Genomic DNA, 21,529 nt, shown 5'->3' with positions numbered 1-21,529 from the left:
TTTTTCTTCTTGGATTATAAGATCTTTACACGTTATCCATTTATCTTTTATCATACATTCTCTTCTGTAGAAGGCTTCGTTTAATGAAGTCCATCTTGGGATTTTTGGTATGAGTCTCGGTTTATATTTGAGCCAGATTCGAATTAAGGATTTTCTGATAAAGTGGTTTTTACATTTTTTGTTAACTTTTAACTTATCATAGATTAAATATGCATGCCAGCTGTATAATAGTCCATATCCTTCCAATCGTAGTAATTTTTCTTCTTTTAATGTAATCCAATCACTGATCCAGTCTAAGCAGCAGGCATGATAATAGAGTTTAACATTTGGTAAATGAAGTCCTCCTTTCTCTTTTGTCTCTTGCAGAATTTTTAGTCCAATTCATGGTTTTTTCTTGTTCCAAATCAATGCAGTTGAGGTCTTTTCCCCGCATTTTGAAGGAGATTTCATTTGCAATTATGGGAAGAGTTTGGAATAAAAATAACATTTTAGATGTAACATTCATTTTTATTGTTGATATTCTTCTGATCCATGATAGTTTTAATTTTGCCCATCTTTGAAGATCTTGCTTTATTTCTTACCATGCTAATTCATAGTTGTTTTTGTATAGGTCCGAATTTTTTGTAGTTATGTTAATTCCTAAATATTTTACTTTTTTCTTAATTTCAAAATTTGATATCTGCGACAGTTTCTCTTTTTCGGCCTTTGTCATAGTCATAATTAGCATTTTTGTCTTTTTCTTGTTAATTTTTAGACCTGCTAGCCTTCCATATTCTTTTATTGTTTTGACTGTCGCTGATGCTTTCTGCTGGGTCTGACAGTGCAACCACCATATCATCTGCTGGGATTGTTTTTAAAGCAATGGTTCATGGACATCTTTTATGAGCCGGAATGGTTTGAGTGTTAGACTAGGATTTTTGGGACACCGGGGTTTGAGTCCTCGCTTGGGCATGGAAGCACTTTGGGTGACTTTGGGCAAGCCTTAGAGGAGGGCAATGGTGGCAAACTGCCTCCCAAAAATTCTGGCCCAGAGAGCCCTCAATAGGGTTACCACAAAACGGAGTTGGCTTGACGGGGGCAGAACGACTTAGGGAGCTGGGGATGTTTAGCCTGGAGAAAAGAAGTTTAAGAGGTGATATGATAGCCCTGTTTAAGTATTTGAAGGGATGTCATATTCAGGAGGGAGCAAGCTTGTTTTCTGCTGCTCCAGAGACTAGGACCCAATGGAGCAATGGATGCAAGCTACAGCAAAAGAGATTCCACCTCAACATTAGGAGGAACCTCCTGACAGTAAGGGCTGTTCGACAGTGGAACAAACTCCCTCGGAGTGTAGTGGAGTCCCCTTCATTGGAGGTCTTCAAACAGAGGCTGGATGGCCATCTGTCAGGGATGCTTTGATTGGGAGTTCCTGCATGGCAGAACGGGGTTGGACTGGATGGCCCTTGGGGTCTCTTCCAACTCTACGATTCTATGATTCTATGATTCTATGACGGTATGCAACACAAAGACGGAGCCAGGCACACAGCTCAGCCCCCTCTCCCCGCTCTTTCCCAGGGACATAGCCAAGGGGGGAGGGGTCTTGGGGTCCGGACCCCCCCTTCCATTAGATAAAATGAATGGTTCATGCTGCCGTGCTGCCGCACCCAAGCCCTATTATAATAGTGGCACTTAGTCTGGACCCCCCCTTCCCAAAATCCTGGCTACGTCCCTGTCTTTCCCTCTGGCCCTCTGGCCTTGGTCCTTGCCCGGCTCAGGCCCCTGATGCGTTATGCGTTCTTCAGCCCATCGGAAGGAGAAGCGAGTAATTCCCTCGCAGCCTTTCTTCATTATCAAGCCTTTTCCTTGTCGGTGGGGAGCTTATTTGCTGCTCAGGTACTTTCTGCCCCAAAGCAAAGTGACTCTCCCTTCTGGCCCACAAAGGCTGGCAGGCGTGCGAATCCGGCCCTCCAGCAGCATTAATGAAACATTAGGGTTTTAATTACACCATTATCCTGTTTATTTCTATAAATAATTCCAGAGCACTCATTCTCGTTTCTGAATTTGGGAGCAAATGACTTCAGGGAGAGGGATTGATTTTTCAGTCTTGCATTTCTCCCATCGCGGGGGCCGCTTTGTGGTCGTCTCACTCTTCTTTTGGTTGTCGGTTTAATCTGTGTATTCCCCCCCCCAAAAAAAAAACAACCCCTGCAATGCTGACATTCTTCACTGCAAAGTTTGTGGCAGTGGGTCGCTGTGTCAGCGGAGGCCGAGTCTCCCTTCCTTCCTGCACTTTTTGCACATGGTTGCCATCTATCTTGAAAAGCAGGAATGTTACCATGACACATTATATTGCTGAAAAAGTAACTTGTGTTCTTTTAAATACTTTTTTACCTTTTGGGGGTACAACAAACCTTGGGATTGAGCAAAAACCGGCACAAAGCATAAGCAACCCTCTTGCATGTGAGCAGAAGCTGTTGCTCATTCCATGGATGAAGCATCTCCACTTTCGGTTGAGAGCTCTTGGAACACAGTTGATAAAAATGGAGGGTTTCACTGGTTAATGTTGTCCTCTTCTACTGTGAGCCCTTTCTGTGCTTTTATTGATGGGCAGTTGGCTTTTGTATGTACGTAACAAGAGTAAACCTTTGCAGTATTGTGGTTTTAGCGTTGTAGTACAGTGTTGTGACAGTATTACATAGTTTACTACTTTGTTCTGAGCAATAAGGAAAGAGCAAAAGTAGCACTGCTTTTGTAGGGTTGTGTTTTACCATCAAACTACAGTATTGTGGTGTTGCTTCACTTTGTATTTCATTGCTTTCTGACGAATACAACTGAAAGAATCAAAGTAATTTTATAATATGGTGGTTTCAGTATCGCACTACGTACGGTACAGTAATATTTCTGCCTGGCTCACTACTTCGTGGTGAACAATACTAAGGCCCCATACAGACAAGCCAAAATAAAGCTGCTTCGGGTCACTTTGGAGGTATGCTGTTTAAATGATGCGTGCATACTAAGAGTCCGGAAGCTGCGCCAAAGCCATGATCCAGGCTGGATCATGGCTTTGGTGCAACTTCCAGACTCTTAGTATGCATGCATTATTTAAACAGCATACCTCCAAAGTGACTCGAACCAGCTTTATTTTGGCCTGTCTGTATGGGGCCATGGTTACTATTTTTGTGGTTTTAGTGCTGCCATAAAACAGTATTGTGTTATTTTTCATCCTTGCCGTGAATACCCAAAAAGCAAAAGGGCAGGAACACATGCAGCAGCACAAAAGATGGTGACGCTTTGCCTGTTGTGTCTCTCTTCAAGAACCCAGACATTGTGCTGGTCCACTACCTGAATGTACCTGCCATCGAGGACTGTGGGAAGCCATGCGGGCCCATCCTATGCTCCATCAACACCGACAAGAAGGAGTGGGCAAAATGGACGAAGGAGGAGCTGATTGGCCAGCTGAAGCCCATGTGTGAGTAGGTGGGGCTTGGGGAGGGGGAGCAGAGGCAGGCGCTTCAGCCAAAGGTCAGGGTCCGAGGTCCTCACCCCCAGGGCAAGGCTGGCTTTGGTAACAAGGGGGCATCAGGAAAAGTCCCCCTCTCACCCCATTCCTCCCAAGACACAGAGAGGCTTCTCCTTCTGGACCAAGAGACCCATAGAGGTCCTGCTGCCATAGATCCACTCTGCAGAACTGACCGTGTGTGTTTTTTTGGGGGGGATAGTTGTAAGTGTGTCCAGCACTGTCCCATTTCCCATTTCTCCAAGGCAGAGGGGAGCAAAGATGATTTCAAGTTTCATTCTTGGAAACGTTGAAGGCTGCTCTACAAAAGGAAGGAAGGGGGGAAGTAAGGCAACCAGAGCGCCTGGTGGAGGGGCTTGGTTGTGGGGCTGTGTTTCAAGCCCCTGATATTTGTAGCAGAGTCAACAATCACTGCGGGTCTAAGAGACCCCTTCTTTTCAGCCTTTCAGGGACTGGGGCCTTCGAGATGCAAGGAGGAGGCGCCTTTAATAGCTGATCTCTAGAACAACAAGAATCACCTAGTATGCGACAACAAAGCTTAAATTAACAGAGACTCTGCTGCAGGTCTAGGGAATCGGCACATATTTGCTATTACACACACTCACACACAATATTTCCTTGGATCCACTTGTCTTCTGTGTCCATCTTCTGTGTGCATTGTGTGTTAACATGTTGCCAGGATGTACATGCCGCCATGGTGGTGCTGTCCTCCGGCTGCCTTCTGCCAGTGCCGGTCCAGCTCCTCCCGGGACCCTCTCCTCCGCTCTGGCCCCACCAGCCCAGCCTGCCCAGTCTGAAGTGGGGAGAAGTCAACCCAGGCCCCCTTTGCTGCCACATAAAGATTGGGCCTGGATCAGGCCATGCATGGCCTCACTCCTGGCAAATCTCTCTGCCAAGCTGGCTGCAGAATGCAAAGGGCCAAGAAAATGGGCAGAGGAGAGAAGGAGAAACTTGTAGTGACATAAAGAGTATTCGTCAAAATTTGATACACACAAAATATCTGTTATTCGAAGATTTCGTAAGCTTTTTAAAGAGAAGGAATGATTAGCATTTCTTGATCAATGAGTAAGAATTTTGGTTTTTAATCATTTCCAAATGAAGTGAAGGAATGAGGACCCTTTGGCTGACAATTGGATGGCCAGGATTTGCGCATGTTGTGTAAGCAAAGCTACCATTCATACTGGGTTTTGCCAGAGGCTATTTCCATTGTTAGGGTGATGTCCCCCCCCCCCCCCATCTTTGCCCACAGCTTGCCTTTGAAAAGCAAAAGAGAACAAAAGGAGAGAGCGTTTCAGACCTTCTCTCCTTTCTTGTCATGCTCCTTTCCCATTCAGATTCTCACAGAAGAGAAGACAGAGGTGGGGTGAAATCCTAGGGATGCCCAAGGGTCATCTCATCCAACCCCCTTCTTGGGTACATCACACTCTCTCATTCATGGATATTCTGAACTACCCTTGCCAAAAATAAAATCAAGTAATAAAAATGCATGGTAGGTTTGCCTTAGCATCACCATGAGAGAGTGCAGAGAGAGGGTTGGCCATGCCCTGCCTCTGAGGCTGAGAGAGTGCGACCCTCACAAAAGAGAAGACGGGGAGCAGTGGGGTGCAATGGCAGGGATTCTGCCACGGATAACACCTAGCATTCGAAGGGATTCCCAAGGGTCACCCAGTGAATTTCTATGGTGTTCTAATCCCAGCTCAGCCATGTAAAGCCACAGGCTGACATTGTACTGGGTGACCTTGAGCAAGGCACATGCTCTCAGCTTCACAGCAGAAGGAGAGACATAGTGCACTGATGGTGAGAGGGACATAGGACAAGATAGGATAGCATGGGATAGCATAGGACAGGACAGGATAGGATAGGATACAACAGGATAGGATAGGACAGCACAGGATAGGTTAGTATATTCAGAATATCCATGAGTGAGAGAGTGTGACCTCCCCAATGTCATCCTGTGGATTTACATGGCTGAGCTGGGATTAGAATGCTAGCCTCCAATTCACCATAGAAATTCACTGAGTGAGCTTGGGCAAGGCCCAGGCTCCCAGCTTCAACTCAACCCTATAATGCTAGGTATTCCTTCATGGTAGAAGGCAGTTGGACAAGGTGACCCCTGGGAATCCCTTCCAATGCTAAGTGTTATCCGTGGCAGAATCCCTGCCATTTGCCACCCCACCCCTCCCCTTCTCTTCTGTAAGGGTCACACTGTCTCAGCTTCAGGGTCAGCCCATGGCAAAGCTCCTCTTTATGCCAAGAAAACCCTTGGTTGCTCACATCTTTCAGTGCCATCCTGATGCTGAACAGGGGGTCAGACTATATGTCCTCTAGGATCCTATGTATTCCTATGTATACATAGCAGAAGGGGGTTGGACTGGATGGTCCTTGAGGGTCCCCCCAGCTCTACCATTTCTTGTTGGGGCTTCAATCAAAGTTTATTTGTTGAGATTGGGTTTTCTTTTCTTTTTGTGTGTGTGCCTTCAGGTTTTTTCAGGCAGAGGAATGTTCTTTAAACCTCTGCCAAGCTTCCTTTTGACAGGATAATTGAGTTTGAAATGCAAATTAAATTAGCACCAACATACGCAATTAGCGTAAATGTTCGATTTGTCTTTTATTTTCATTCAGGAAATCTGTGAAAAATACTTCTCTAGCTGCTGACAGGGAGAGACAAAAATCGCCTTTCAAAGGGGGGCTTGTGAAATGAATATATTTAAAAAGAATTCTGATCAAGTTCTTGATGGGAGAGAAGAAGAAATGGTTTGTCAATAGGAGAAAGAGAAAGAAAGGGGGAGAAATGAGGAGGGGGGAATGGGAAGGTCCCTGGCCAAACGGAGCCTCGGTTGCTTCTTCCATTCAGCCCAAAGGGCTTGTCCAAGGGACACATCCCCCCCGCCAATTTCCTCCCAATTTTCCTTGGTTAGTTTAGTATGGAAGTGACCATGATGTTTCTCCTTCATTCTCTAGTCCTGCAGCTACAAGAGCTGTGGCAGGAGCCAAGCAGGTTCCTCCAGACTCATTCTCAGAGGTCAGAGGCTGAGGGAGAGTCCACTGCCACCAGGCCACCATCTGCCGCCCCCCACTGGCCCCAGCCCCTCCAGCCCACCCTCTGCATCGCAGCTGGGAAATGCTACTTGGAGGCATAACTGATCTCCAGAGGCCCAAAGCCAGCACTGGCCACAGCTCACACTGCCTGGGAGATCCCAGGAACTGCAATGCAAAAAAGTAACCTTTCCAAGCTCTGCTCAAACATAGGACTCAATGGGTTGTTCCCATTGGCCCCAAAGATGCATGATCAGGGAGGAAGAGGGGCCTGAACAGTGGACCTCCAAGCTAAGGGACTCCCACCCCGCACCATGCTTGCAAAAGCGCATACTCCAGCAAGATGTGGGGCAGCTCCCTTCTTTGGGTCTCATGCCAGTCAGTGAATCATCTCTGAGAGGTTTACATTAAAGGGACTATCCAAGGTGCTAGACTTGGAGAGACCCCTTTAGAATTGGCCTTTGCCCCCAGCTGCGGAACCCATCCTTCCCCACCATCCCTTGGCCTCCGTTCTTCCTGCGCCTGCCCCTTTGGCATGGGCCTGGCCTTTCCCTGGAGGAGGCTGTGGGGCTCTAGGGAGCTTCAGTGGTTTTGTGTAGGCCGTGGCAGGGCTGTGGCAGAAGCAGGGGACAAAGGACGTGCCCAATGGCCGTGCCCTCATGCCCCCCACCCTGTTTGGGATGGAGAAGGGCCAAGCGGAGTCTTCTTCAGCCCTCAGTGGAGGGGGTGGGGGTGGGTATAGGTAGCAGCAGGTTTCAAAATCTGCACTGCGTCAGGGAAGGAAAAAACCGGTGCGAGAATGACACCACGCCGGCTGTAAATCTCTTTTATGCTTTGGGGGGGAGTACAAAGTACAAAGTTCTGCCCAATGATTTAGCTTCTCCAGCGGGTGTCCATCCACACCTCCTCTTTCCTGTTTAGAGATGCGTATCTGTCCAGGAATCAGAGGGACCCCATGAAAAGCAAACTTGGTTGTTTTTTTAAAAGGGTCCCAGTTTTCATGATGTTGATAATGATGTTTAGATTATTTGGGGGTTGAGGATAATGCTGACCTTGGAGTCTGGGGGAGAGGAAGGCGACTCTTAGCTGAGCCCATTTCAGGAGGGAACGGAAGCAGGACCTAGGGAGCATCCAGTGGGGTCCACCAAAGCACCATCCCTTGAGCACCAGAAGGCTTTTTGTCCTGTGGATCAAGGCCAGGAGAACAGTAGCAGCTCCTGAGAAAGGCTCCCTTTGGGCCCAGTGCAGCGCCTGCTCCTGAATCCTAGAGCCAAACCCATTAAGCTCCCTCCCATTTCCACATAAATCACGTTCCATCCCAGGCTTCACAGCTGGGTTTCCTGATGCTTCTTAGTTCCTCTGTCCCAAGGAGATCTGCCTGCCGATGTATCCAAGCATGGAGCCTCCAAGCACCGTGTCCAGGGAGGATGCTTGAGCCTGGCAGAGAGGGCCTCTTTCCCTCCCTCTTCTTCTCCCTGACCCCCACTCAACCTACAAAAAACCCATACCTTCCTTTCTTTGCCTGTTGTGCAATGCAGCTCCCTAGACAGATACCAAAGAAATGGTTTTTCAAAAGATCTTCCAGGCCTTTGAAATGCAAAGTGTTCAGGCAAGCATCTCTCCTGCCCTTGCCATCTGCCCCCTATCTGCCCAACTCCCTCCCGAGAAGTTGGCCCCCTTTCACAAGAGCTTTCTCCTGGCAAGGATCTCAGGTGGCACAACTCCAGGCCCTGGACTGCATTACCAGGCCCAGGCGCCATGCAGAGATATACACAAAAAACATCTAAAATCCACAAAAGAGCAATTGCCTTCAAAAGGCACAAAACACACCATGCAAACTTTCCAAGTCTCACTGGCTTCTTCATCTGGCAAGGGTGCTAAAATCATACAGAAGAAAAGTGATGGTGTTAAGAGTCATGGTCTCCGAGAAAGCCCATGGAGGTCTGTGTCGGCATTTTACTGAGTTGTTATAGTTGTTCTCAGTTAAGATGGTCGGGAGGGATATCCATGTAGGCAGAGGCCATTACTCCTCTTTGGCCATCTGGGCTTAAAGTCTATTAGCAGCCAGGTGGGGCCACACACACACACACACACACACCTCCCATGTTCCTCAGCCCCCCACATGCACCGGCCGGCCGGGTGGGGCTTCCCTAAGTCCCTCTGAACTAGCCTGGATTTGCAGAGGGGGCACCGTGTGGTGCCAGCACCCTTTTGTCTCTGAGAGTGGCAGAGGGGTTGCCAGGCCTCTCATCTCTCCCCATCTCCTCCTTCCACCTCAAGGCCCAGGTGGTGCCCATGGGCTGAGAGGAATTCCTCCACGCCATGGGTGAATTCGCAGAGGGGTGAATGCACTCTCCAGACCAAATCCTGTCATGCTCAGAGGCATTCTGGACACCAGGTGACCAGCCTCTGCACTTCACTGGAGGGTTTAGAGGGGCTGCTGAGGGCTGGTGGGGGAAGACAGAGCCCTTTTGGGGCAGCAGGGGCTCCCGAGGAAAGAGGGGTTTTCCTAAGGGACCTCTGGCTGGCTGGCCTGCCCAGCCGTGGGCTCCCTCCATCGACCCTCCCTGGCACATTCCTCCTTCCCCACATCACAACCAGCCTCGCTTCCACAAAGACTGCTCCATGTCAGTAATCTATAAGCAACGTGTTCTTTCTTTCACCTAATTATTCAAAGCACAGGGCCTGAAACATCCAACATAAACTCTTAAGACCGTAATCTTGGTGATTATAGAATATTTAAAGTGGGGGGGAGACTCGTAGGGTTGCCATAATTGTCCACTTTTACCAGGGACAAAATGTGGAACAAATTCAAGACCAAACTGTAGGACAACTGCAGGACAAAACTCAGCCCAAAATGTAGGACATTGAAGAAAAATGGTGGACCTTAAATGTCCTACATTTTGAGCTGAGTTTTGTCCTGCAGTTGCCCTACAGTTTGGTCTTGAATTTGTCCTACATTTTGTCCCTGGTAAAAGTGGACAATTATGGCAGCCCTAGGAGAGATTGGGTCCCCTAACAACAAAAGCTTTAATATTGTACCAGAGAGGATCCAGAGGGATCCGTCCCCTTCGCCGGTCTGCCAGTGCCACCGTGTGGCTGCCGTGCCGAAGGAGAAAGAGGAGGAGGCTGTAGGGGCTTTCCTTCCCATTCAGAAAGGCTGGGCTGGGGAAGGAGGAAAGAAGGAGAAGCAAGTGGCTCACAATTGGCAAAAGGTCAGGCAAGGCTGCACTGTCACTCTGCAGAAAATGGCATACAAAGAGCAGGCTTAGTCTCAGAAGAAGGAGAAGTGGAGACAACAGGAAAGAAGGGATATCAATAATCTAAGATACACCATAATACTTGTGAAAAACATCATGAGCTTGGAAGAATTACTCAGGAAGGCCAAAGAAGAAAGTGCAAAGTCAGCTGTTTTGGGGTTGTATGTGTGACATGCCTTTGAGCTGCCCTTTTGGCTAAGCTGGCTCCTGTGTGACCAGACCAAGGAGGGTCCCTTGGGAGGCTTTCCCGGCGTTGGGGGATGTTGGTTCCCCTCCAACACAGACTGAGAGGGAGAGAGAGAGAGGCGGGCGACAGGCGTCTTCTTGCCTTCCCTTCCCAAGGCTTCCCTCCCCACCTTCCTCTTCCTCCTCTTCCTCCCTTCCTGCTGATTCATTATGTGTCAGGAAGCCAAGCGTGACATGTTAAAAGCCATCTTGATAGTATTTTATATGCAGCGCTAACCACTCTGGCTCAGAGGAGGTTTTCTTTCTGAGGGGCTGCAGGAGGGGGAGGAAAGCTAGACAATCTGCATATTGGATGTGCCAAGAGAGCCCCTCATTTACATTAAGCATCCCGAAATTCTCTCTTTGCAATCTGTCACCCTTCAGTGGCTTTTCATTTTATAACCTTCACAACAGAAGGGGAAGGAGGAAGAGGAGGAGGAAGAATGGAGGAAGATGACCTTTCCAAAAAGCACCACCAGCAGGACCAGGCCAGCTGGATCATCCCAGAACCAGCACTGGCTTTTGGGGGGTGGGTTTTTAGCAGGGGAGAGAGTCTCAGAGATGTGCAGTGCTCAATTTCAGGACACTGGCAAGGCATGCTTGGCCCACTGTGCCTTTGCCATAAGCATCCCACCTTCTCATCAAACAGGCCTTGTGGATTTCTTTTTTCTCAGTGGTGCTTCCAAAGCCTTTGGGGCCAAATTGTGGGCCGCAGAAGAAGGGCTGGACTGGGTTCCTCTCACGTCAGCCACCTCTTAAAAACATGCTACTGGGGCCAAGTTGTGCCTCCTTTTAAGAGCCTGGAACATATTCCTCTTTTGGACAACAAGTCCCATCTTATCCTGGCTTTTCTCTTCTCCCTTAGAAAGCGTCTTCCTTTTTAGCCAAGGTAGCAGAGAGGAGAGGACTCTTTTTTCCAAAAAGGAAAAAAACCTAAAAACTAAAAGCCTTCACGACACCCACTGATCTTAGGGTGCCACCCTGACCAGCCAATGCAAAGCGACAACAGCCTGGCCCTGGGGTTGGTTTGGAGAGGGGGCAGGGGCTGGCCTTGGGACCCCCACACCCATCATCCCCCCACCCTTCTCTCAAGCATGGTCTTTCTCTCTCGTTTTCTCCCCCCTCCCCCCCCGACAGTCCACGGCATCAAGTGGACATGCAGCAACGGGAACAGCAGTTCGGGCTTCTCGGTGGAGCAGCTGGTGCAGCAGATCCTGGACAGCCACCAGACCAAACCTCAGCCTCGGACGCACAACTGCCTCTGCACCGGCAACCTGGGTGAGGAGGCGCCCAGGGAAGGCCAAAAGGGGCGAGGGCAGGGGAATGTTGCGTCCTCTGCCTTTCTAGCCCTCACAAGGTCCTCCCCAAAAGGGCTGGAGTTTTAGGGAGGAGGGAAGTTGAATGAGGAGGAGCAGAGAAAAGCCAGCCCTGGCTGGACAACCATTGGGTGGACAGTCCAGAGGCCAAGGCCAAGGCAGGGTTGACCCTCGCACCCCAGAACCCCTTCTTCCCCAGCCCTAGAATACAGCAGGTGATCCAGTGGATGAGCAGAGAAGCTCTCACACTTGCTCAAAAAGTAAAGGAGTAGAGTTTGCCATCACATTGGCTTAAAGCCCCACTGCTGCATGAATTCCACAAAGTTTCCTAAGGCGAGGAAGACTCAGAGGTGGTTTACCATTGCCATTGCCTCCCTGAAAAAATAGCCCCAGCGACCCCCCCCCCCAGGCCTGGCCCTGCTTGGCTTCTGAGATCAGTTGAGATCTGGTGGCACAGGTTCAGGGGCACGTCGGTTTGGCTAGGAGGCATGGGGATAACAGCTCTCTGAAGGCAGGGCCCAGGCATAGAAGCAGCAGAGGCAGGGAACAGAACAGGAGACAAAGAGCATTAGTGAGGTGAGGGCCACACCAGACACTCTTTGGTCAAGAACGGCCACTTATCCTCTGCTTGCCACGACTCACATTTCCTTCCTTGAGCAAAGCAGCTACCAGGGTCTGATCCATACAAGGATGAAGGCAGCAGGGCAGTCTCAGACAGAGGGGATTTCATGGACGCACACACTAAATTTCCCCTCTGAAAATTGCCCCCCCCCCCAAAGCTGCTGTTTGCTTTATTTTAGAGAGGCAAATAGCAGCTGGCAGAGGACTTCTGGGAAAAAATGGTGTTTCATAGAACTGTAGAGTTGGAAGAGACCACAAGGGCCCTCCCATTCAAACCCACTCTGAACCATTAAGCCCCTTCTGTATGGGCTTGGAGTGGCATTTCCAAGGGAGGCTGGTTTGCTGTGTCCCGTTGGGCCACGTCTCCTGCTGACCCAGGGCCCCTTCCTCTCTTTCTCTGCTTCGTTTCTTTGGACAGGCGCCAGCAGCAGCGTGCACCACAAGTGCAACAGTGCCAAACATCGGATCATCTCCCCCAAGGTTGAGCCGAGGTCAAGCGGATACGGCGTCCACTCCGAAGTGCAGAACAATGATGTCTCTGAGGGCAAGAACGAGCACAGCCATGGCAAGGCTACCAGCCGGGAGAAGCGGAATGGCAAAGTGGCCAAGCCAGTTTTGCTGCACCAGAACAGCACGGAAGTCTCCTCCACCAACCAGGTGGAGGTCCCTGACACCACCCAGAACTCCCCAGTCTCCATCAGCAGCGGTCTGAACAGCGACCCGGATGTGGCTGACAGCCCAGCCGTCACAGGGGTCTCCAGCGTGACTGTGGCTTCCGTCATGGGGAATCTATCTCAGAGCGCCGCTGCGGCCGCTGTTTTCATGTCGGACGTCACCAGCGAGGCCGTCTATGCCATGTCCCCCACCACCGGCCCCAACTCGCACCTCCTCTCCTCAGATGCGGCAGCGGCGGCGCAAGGGCTGGTCCTGGCTGTCAGCTCAGAGGGCCACAAGTTTGCCTTCCCGACAACAGCCAGCAGCTCTGAAGGCCTGTCCATCTTGCCAGCCAGTGTCTCAGAGGAGCTAGTGCTCTCCACCACGCTGGACAGCAGCAGGAAGATGCCAGAGACAACCATGAACTTTGACCCTGACTGCTTCCTCAACAACCCCAAGCAAGGCCAGACCTATGGTGGAGGAGGCCCTAAGGGGGACGGCTGCCTGGGTCCCAATCTCCGACAGTCGCCCACCACGGAGCGGAGCTTCAACTTCAGCACTGCCCTGGTGAAAGAGATCAAAACTGAGGACACGTCCTTCGAGCAACAGATCTCCAAGGAGGCTGCCGCCTTCTCCTCCTCCTCCTCCTCCTCCTCCTCCTCTTCCTCCTCCTCCTCCTCCTCCTCCTCTTCCTCCTCCTCCTCCTCCTCTTCATCCTCCTCCTCTTCCTCTGCCTCATCCGCCTCCTCCGCCACCTCCTCCAACTCATTGACTCTGGCCCCCGGGCCCAGCCTGCTCCCATCCGGCGGCGGCCTCAGCCCCAGCACCACCTTGGAGCAGATGGACTTCAGCGCCATCGACTCCAACAAGGACTACTCCTCCTCAGGCTTTGGCCAGCCGGTCCAGAGCCCCCACATCCACCAGACCCCTTCGCCCAGCTTCTTTCTGCAGGAGGCCCCCAGCAAGCCCTTGCCCCTGGAGCCCAGCGCCCACAACAGCCTGACTGATGGCGGGGGCGGTTCCTTCGTTGGCCCCTTGGGCCTCCCCAGTGTCAAGACGGAGGCCTCACCCCCGGGCGCCTCCCACTGCAATGGCGCCGTGGAGGCCCGGATCGAGCCCACCTCCTCACTTCAGCTCATGCAGTTCCAAGCCAACTTCCAGAGCATGGCGCCTGATGGTGAGGTCCCAATGGAGACCTCGCCACATGGGGAAGGAGCCGAAGGCCTGCTCAAGCCTGGAGAGCTACAGGCCTGCGGCACGGAGCACTACCTGCCACCTGAGGCCAATGGGGCTCTGCGTAATGGGAGTGGGGGCCTCCCCGTCCTCCAGGGGAACATGGTGCCTGGCCTCTACCCGGTGGCCCACCCAGCCCTCAGCAGCACCTCCAACATGGAGCTCAGCCTGGATCACTTCGACATCTCCTTCAGCAACCAGTTCTCCGACCTGATCAACGACTTCATCTCGGTGGAGGGTGGGGGCAACGCTCTCTACGGCCACCAGCTGGTCTCTGGAGACGGTGCTGGGCTGACCCAGGCGGCAGAGGAGGGCAACCGGGCCTCATCCTCCTACGGCCCGGCCGAGATGTGCATCCCCTGCTGCAGCCCTCAGCAAGCCAACCTCCACCTCAGCGCCGCAGAGAACGGGGCCAGCACCATGGCCTACATGCATGTGACCGAGGTGGTATCGGCAGCGGCGGCGGCAGCAGCGGCAGCAGCAGCCCAAGGCACCCTGGGAATGCTCCAACAGAGTGGGCGCCTCTTCATGGTGACAGACTACTCACCCGAGTGGTCATACCCAGAGGTGAGCCACAGAAAGTTCATGGGGTGGGTGGCTGAGTCTGTGTCATGGTGGAAGTTCCAGATGGGCATGACTCCCCTTCTGGCTCCAATGGAGGCTTTGAATAAGTCCCAGAAGGATCAGCACTTCGGGGAGCTCCTGTAAGACTAACCAAAGCCTGGAGTGGATTCATTGCCCCACTGACACAAGGGTCATCAGTCGCTACCACCAGGGTGGGCTAGGGTGACCCGTGGGGAGCTGTTTCTTTGGGGCAAGTGCCTTGGGGTTGCCCAGGAGGGGAGGGAGGTGCCCCTATGCCCGCCTGGCACAGCTGGGATTCTTCCAGCACTTGGTGGGAAACAGGGTGCAGCACTTCAGGGAGTGGGGGGCCAGGAGGGTGGGGGGGATCCTTTCCATGCTGACATGGCAATACCTTCCTGCTCCCCCCCCCCCATTCACACAGCCCACTCTTCTGCTCCCACCCACATAAAATACTAGAACAAAGGCAGGAAAGGGCCTGAGAATTCTGTGGCAGCGGGGGTGGGGGGTGGGGGTGGGGGTGGAATCTCTCTTAAGCACTAATACCCCCACAACCATCTGCCAGCTCTGTATGCCCCAAATCCTAACCCTGATACTGACCCTAACGCTAATCCTGACCCTGACCTCAACCCTAAACCCCAACCCTAAATCCTAGCCCCAACCCTAACCCGAAGCCCTAGCCCTTGCCCTATGTGTTCTGGTGGCCTTTTGGCCTGGCAGTGGGCTGGCTTTTGACTCTGCTGAGCTTTCCCCATTTCTCGGGCTTGCCTTTGGGGGGTCCTCCCCACTGGCGGCCCCTCATCCTCTCTGCTCTTCCTCGCAGGGGGGCGTGAAGGTGCTGATCACTGGGCCCTGGCAGGAGGCCAGCAACAACTACAGCTGCCTCTTTGACCAGGTCTCTGTCCCAGCTTCCCTGATCCAGCCAGGGGTCCTGCGCTGCTACTGCCCAGGTGAGCCAAGGGGGCCCTCTGGGAAACTTTCTTGGGGGGAGAGAGGGAGGGATCCAGACCTTGGCAGCCCTGGCTGGAAGATGCCTTGCAGGTGAGTCCCTGTGGCTTCCTTCTGCCCAGCCAGGCCAGCCCAAGGCTCCTGGCTCCTTCTTCCCATCACTCCCTGAAGCTGAGAGAGAGAAAGAGAGAGACTGCCTCTGAGCATGCAGGATCCCCTGCCCCTGTCTCTCTGGGGCCCGCAGGAGGAGACCCTGGCCCGCTTTCTGGCCTCCCTGGCCTCCAAAGGCCATGGAGAGGGGACCATGGGAAGCCCTGTCCCCGCTGCCTTTCCACCATGGTCCCCCACCCTGGCTCCCTTCCTCCTGGGATGCCTCAGAGAAGGAAGAGCCTCACTTTTTCTTTTTCTTCCTTGCCTTCCAGCGCATGACACGGGGCTCGTGGCCCTGCAAGTGGCCTTCAACAGCCAGGTCATCTCCAACTCAGTGGTCTTCGAATACAAAGCCCGGGCGGTGCCCACCCTGCCCTCCCCACAGCACGACTGGCTCTCCCTCGACGGTGAGCGCCCTTCTGCCCTTGGCTCAGCCAGGATGTGGGTCTTCCCAGGGGACTGCATGTCTTCCCTGCCTGCTTTCCTTCCTGGGGGGTGAGGGGCTTTCGGGTGGGAGAGCCCCGGTGGAGGAGAGACAGAGCGTGGAGGAGGAGTTTCCCAGGGAGGAGAGTGGCCCCAAGTCCCCATCCCTCCAAGAGACAGGGGGGGTGCCCTGCTGGGCTTCCCTATGGAGCCCCTGGGAGAGCCACCCCTGGTCCAGCCCCCTGGAGAGCCTCCATGGGGCAGGCTTGACATGGGCCCTTGGGCCCCAGGGGCCTCACTTGCCTCCTCCTCCTCACCCCCCCCCCCCCATTTCTTCTCTTTGGTCCAGAGAACCAGTTCAGGATGTCCATCCTGGAGCGGCTGGAGCAGATGGAGAGGCGCATGGCCGAGATGAGCCCGGGGCCCCAACAGCAGCAGCAGCAGCCGCACAAAGCCCCTGGGGCCCCCAGTGGAGGAGGCGGTGGAGGGGGCTCCGGAGGCGGAGGGGGCGGCCAAGCACAGGTACCAGCCCCCAAGCTCTGGGCCACCAGGAGGACCTCCCCTTCGGGTGGGGTGAAGTGGGGGGCTTAGCTAAAAGCAAAGGCAAACTCTGGGGGAGAGTTGGTCAAACAGGGTTTCCCCTCCTCCTCCTCCCCAATGGGCTTTTGGAGAAAGCAACAGAAGCAACAGCCCCAAGGACTGCACAGGGCCCTCAGACATTGCTCCCTCCACTCCAGTGCACCTTTGCACCATTCATTACACTTGCGCACATGCAACACACTGACATGGAGCTGATCTATCCATGTCAGTTATTTAGGCCCCCTGCCTGCCACCAGTTGCCCCATTCTTTGCCCCTCAGTAAGGTTTAGTCCAGAAATAAGAAGAGACCACACTTGAAATCTCCCCAGAGGCCAAGATGCCTAGACTTAGGCTATCATGTTTTGGCAACATCATGACTCATTGGAAAAACAATACAGCTAGGAAATGTGGAGGGAAGGAGAAAGAGAGGAAGACCACACACCAGATGGAGGGACTCTATGAAGGAGGCCACAGGTATAAATATGCAGGAACTAAGCAGAGCAGCTGGGGTTAGGAAGACTAGGAGAAGACTCATCTACAGAGTCAAGATTGATTCCAGGGCAGTTAACAACAACCAAAAATTATTCAATGTTTACTCAAGAAATCAGTACAAAACTAGGAATGGGAAGGGTAGCCATGAAAGAACTAGACAAGATCCTAAAGAGCAAAGATATGCAACTGAGTTCTAGAGTCGTCCAAGCCCTTGCGTTCCCCGTTACCTTGCATGGATGGGAGTGCTGGGCAGCAAAAAAGGCGGACAGAAGAAAACCGACTCTTCCTTTGCTCCCAGTGCATCTCAGGGACGACGGCCGCTTTGGGCAACTGCTTTGAGAGCCGTGTGGTGGTTGTGTGTGAGAAGATGATGAGCCGGGCCTGCTGGGCCAGGTCTAAGCACCTCATCCACTCCAAGACCTTCCGGGGGATGACTCTGCTCCACCTGGCGGCTGCCCAGGGCTATGCCACCCTCATCCAGACCCTCCTCAAGTGGCGGTGAGTGCCCAAGGCCAGGCTTCAGGAGAAAAGGGTCAGGGCTGCCATGGGAAGGAAGGAGCAGTGGGATAAGTGAGCTCCACTGGAGGCACACATATCCAAGTTGTGGTTGTTGTTGTTATGTATCACTTCCCCACCCACAAAGGCTCCCAAGGCAACAAACAAAGATTAAAATCATACAGAGAGCCAAACAGTACATTACAAAACGTCCTAAAGGCAGTCTAATAACAATCCAAAAGTCGAAACAGTTAAAGCAGCCATTTCAGACACTGAATGCCCTGCCGGACAGCACTGTTTTGGCTGCCCACCAGAAGCTTAAAAAAGATAGGACCAGCCTAACTTCCTGGGCAGGGAGTCCCACAGTCCAGGCGCCACTACAGAGAAAGCCCCAAGAAAACTGGTTTCTCTTCAGGTGCTGCAGAGTTGTAGGTTCTGCCCAAGAAGCTTTTGTTGCCTTTGGGGTGCTTTGTGACCTTTCCCTCTGTGGAAAGCAGGGTGCCCCACTGGTATTTATTTCCCAACCCAGCAGAGAGGTTCCCCTGAAGAAGCAGCCTGGCATTACCGTCCCTCTTTTGTCTCTCCAGCACTAAACATGCGGATAGCATTGACCTGGAGCTGGAGGTGGACCCCCTGAACGTAGACCACTTCTCCTGCACGCCGCTGGTACTGCCTGCCCCCTGACCATCATCCTCAGAGGGAGAGGAGGGTGGGAGGGAAGCCTCAAGGCTGGAGGGCAAGAGAGTTGCACGGGTCGCTCCTCTTTGCCTTTGTTTTAAGGCCATGGGCTTCGCAGCTCTCCTGCCCTTTGGTCTGCCTGTTCTGTAGCGCTTTCCAAACCTGCCAAGGCTGAGAACAGAGAGAAGGAGATTCGGCTTCCCTTGTAAAAGATTGCTGCAGCAGCAGCGCCAGCCCCCCAACCCACCCGGTGCTGACCCAGGGTTGTTCTCCTGCAGATGTGGGCATGTGCCTTGGGCCACATGGACGCGGCTGTTGTGCTCTACAAGTGGGACAGGAGCGCCATCTCCATCCCAGACTCCCTCGGCAGGTTGCCCCTGGCCATCGCCCGTTCCCGCGGCCATGTCAAACTGGCCGAGTGCCTAGAGCAGCTGCAGCGGGAAGAGCAGGCCCGCCTCCGCCCGCCCTCCCGGATTCCCTGTCCTTCGCGCGAGGAGCCCACTGGCGAGAACTGGATCACCCAGTGGCACAGCGAAATGGTGGCCTCTCAGGAGCCCCAGAAGGGTGTCATGGTCATCTCCACTTCCAACACAGGTGGGTTGTGCTGCTTCCTGCCATGCAGAGAAGGCGTGCAAAGGATGGTGGAGCATGGCCCTTCTCTGCCATGCCTCGCTTGCTCCTTGGGGACTTTGGTGCACGTTGAGGATTGATTTGGACAAATGCATCTCAATTTAGTTAACCAAGCTATGTATGATCCTTGCGCCTACATGCATAGCCTCCTCGTCCTCCTCCTCCTGGGTGCTCCACTAGTGAAGGCTCTCTGGTAAATTAATCATTCTTTCCACTGGGTCCAAGCCATGGCTTCAGATGACAGTTTGTTCCAGTCTGGGATGGATGGAATGGGAGGCCCTGGAGGGGCAGGGAGGGGGCAGAGGAAGGGTGGAGGCTGTGGGCATCCCAGGGGTCATAACAAAGACCCTCTGGAGCTCCTGCCTTCCTTGGCCAGTCCTTCCCTGATGCCTGATGTCCAGCACTCCCTGTCCTTTTCCCTGTTGACTGGCCACCTCTTCCCTCCAGCCCTGACCAATGGGCTCTCTTTGTTTTTTCAGAACTGAGGCGGCCTCGATCTGAACCTTCCAGTTACTACAGCAGCGAGAGCCAGAAGGATTACCCAGCACCCAAAAAACACAAACTGAACCCCGAATACTTCTCTGCTCGGCAGGAGAAGCTCCTCTCCACCGCCCTGAGCTTGGAGCAGCCAAGCGCCCGGAAGCACTCCGCTGGTACCAAGACCTCATTGCCTGAGACAACCAGGCCCCGGCACACGGGGCGGGATTATCCGCAGGAGCTGGGCCCTGACCTGGCTGGCTACCGTAGCGGCAGCAACTCTGGGATCAAGTGGAGCCCAAAAGAGACCTACATGGCTGGCCTGCCTGGGATGCCGGTGGCTGGCAGCCCCAAGGGGCTGATGCTGGTGAGGGACTTGGGGGCCCAGCGGTCCCTGGTGGGGCCAGAGCGGGAAGCGATGGACACGGAGCTGCTGGCCTTCCAGGATGCTGCAGAAAGCGAGGATTGCTTGCATCATGTGGATGACCTGCAGGTACGTGTGCACAAGGTGGGGAGGTGGCAGGAGTAGGTTCTCTTGGGCCCCAGGACCAAATCTGGCCTTAAACTCAGAAGTTCTTCAGGGGATGCTTCTCTGTGGGGGTTTGGCTCTTCGGTGGCAATGGCAACCCCTCTGGAAAAAAGGTGCCAAGGAAAGTCCATGATAAGTCTGCCTTAGGGTGGCCCTCAGTCGGAAATGACTTGAAGGCACACAACAACAACAATGTTCAAAAAGGTCAAAAGGCCTCTCCTCAGGCCACATTTGCAAAAGTAAGAAGTGCTTTAAATGCCCTACTCAAAAGAGTTGGGGGCCTCAAAAGAACCGCGGCTATCAATAGTCAGAAATGTTGCAAGAGCTTTTCTGAGTAGGGTGCAAATACAGGCCACATCTTGAGCTATGTCAGTTAGTGCCAGACCCAGCTAGACTACCAACATGACCCAGCCTCATATAACATGCCTTTCCAGTTGGGCCCCAAGTGCAGCAACACTCAGCCTCATCAGTCTTATCTTTACTGAGAAGAAAGGCAAAATTTACTTCCAAGAAGGAGGGGTACTAGGGAAATCCTGGAAGGGGAGGGTGTCCTGGAGGTACATGTGTTAAGGCGGGTGGGGTGGCCATCCAGCCCCCAGCAGGGGCCAATGAGGATGACCCTCGTGGCTATGGTTGGCCAAGGAGCATCCTTTAGGGCCAGTGGCAAAATGGAGCCCCTTTGGTGCATCTCTGGGGCTCAGCCTTTGCCGTTCCACCCCTCCCTTCCCCTCCCTTTCTCCCCCTCTGCTCCAATCAACTGGGGGGGTCAGAGTCCAGCAGTGGGGGGCTGCCCCCCTTGCACCCCAACCCCAGCCTCCAATAACTCTGCCCTTCCCACTCCCCGATACTTGCAGGTGACCATGATGACGCTGGCAGAGCACATCATTGAGGCGACACCAGAGAGGATCAAGCGTGGGGAGAGCTTTGCCCCAGCAGAGACGCCTCTGGCTGAGAGGACGGAGAGTGCCCCCCTTGGCACATCAATGAGCTGGCTGGCCAGTTACCTCGCGGATATTGACCACTTGCCAAGTGCTGCCCAGATCAGGTCTGTGGCACTTGGGCCCTCACTCCAGCACCTGCATATGCGTCCACACAAGGGGGTTGTTTCTCCATATGGGGGTCAGAGAGGTCCCCTAACCCCTTCTTATTCCTCCTGCTGCCACAGAAGCCTCTACAGTGGAGCCCTGACCCCTCCTTCCAACACCAGCCTGAGCCCCGCCAGCTCGCCCGTCAGCGCCATGGCTTTTGAGGAGCCCAGCCTCCCTTCAGCCACCGACTGGTCTGAATTCCTAAGCGCCTCCACCAGCGAAAAGGTTGAGAGTGAGTTTGCCCAGCTCACGCTCTCTGACCATGAGCAGAGGGAGCTCTATGAAGCTGCCAAGCTGGTCCAGACCGTCTTCAGGAAATACAAGGTGAGGAGGAAGAGCTGCCACGGCCACCACTGCTCTCCAGGGGAGCCAAGGGAAAAGCCCAGAGTAGTAGCCACAGTCCCCCAGCCTCCCCTGCTCCCTTGGGAGTAACCTTTCTGGCTATGGGAGGAAGGTGCCTTTGAGCAGAATGGAAAGGAGAGGAGATCAAACCTGGGGCCCATTTGGACCTCTTGTGATGAGTGGCGTGATGGGTGTGCTTCGTGGGATGCCAGCCAGCCTTGCTGTTAGCTCACTCTGTTTTCTGTGCCCATTTGCAAAGAACCGGACCTTTGTTT

The 21,529-nt window shown here is 53.2% G+C and overlaps 1 protein-coding gene across 1 annotated transcript in view; it reads left to right on the top strand.

Moving 5' to 3' along the window:
- Window positions 1-21,529, top strand: part of LOC149307860 (calmodulin-binding transcription activator 1-like) — a 344,276-nt gene that overhangs the window by 311,969 nt on the left and 10,778 nt on the right. Inside the window, exons 6-17 of the mRNA XM_089534531.1 lie at window positions 3,295-3,448; window positions 11,155-11,295; window positions 12,373-14,408; window positions 15,247-15,373; window positions 15,794-15,928; window positions 16,294-16,466; window positions 17,314-17,513; window positions 18,098-18,176; window positions 18,467-18,782; window positions 19,298-19,788; window positions 20,679-20,869; window positions 20,990-21,236. Of these exons, the coding sequence (XP_089390657.1) occupies window positions 3,295-3,448; window positions 11,155-11,295; window positions 12,373-14,408; window positions 15,247-15,373; window positions 15,794-15,928; window positions 16,294-16,466; window positions 17,314-17,513; window positions 18,098-18,176; window positions 18,467-18,782; window positions 19,298-19,788; window positions 20,679-20,869; window positions 20,990-21,236 (4,290 nt within the window). The remainder of the gene's footprint in view (window positions 1-3,294; window positions 3,449-11,154; window positions 11,296-12,372; window positions 14,409-15,246; window positions 15,374-15,793; window positions 15,929-16,293; window positions 16,467-17,313; window positions 17,514-18,097; window positions 18,177-18,466; window positions 18,783-19,297; window positions 19,789-20,678; window positions 20,870-20,989; window positions 21,237-21,529) is intronic.

This window comes from Sceloporus occidentalis, unplaced genomic scaffold (assembly GCF_023333645.1).
Source record: "Sceloporus occidentalis isolate IW3139 unplaced genomic scaffold, rSceOcc1.0.p SCAF_8, whole genome shotgun sequence".
Lineage (NCBI taxonomy): Eukaryota > Metazoa > Chordata > Lepidosauria > Squamata > Phrynosomatidae > Sceloporus > Sceloporus occidentalis.
Note: the sequence above shows the minus strand (reverse complement) of the source record. Positions and strands in the feature narration are given on the sequence as shown.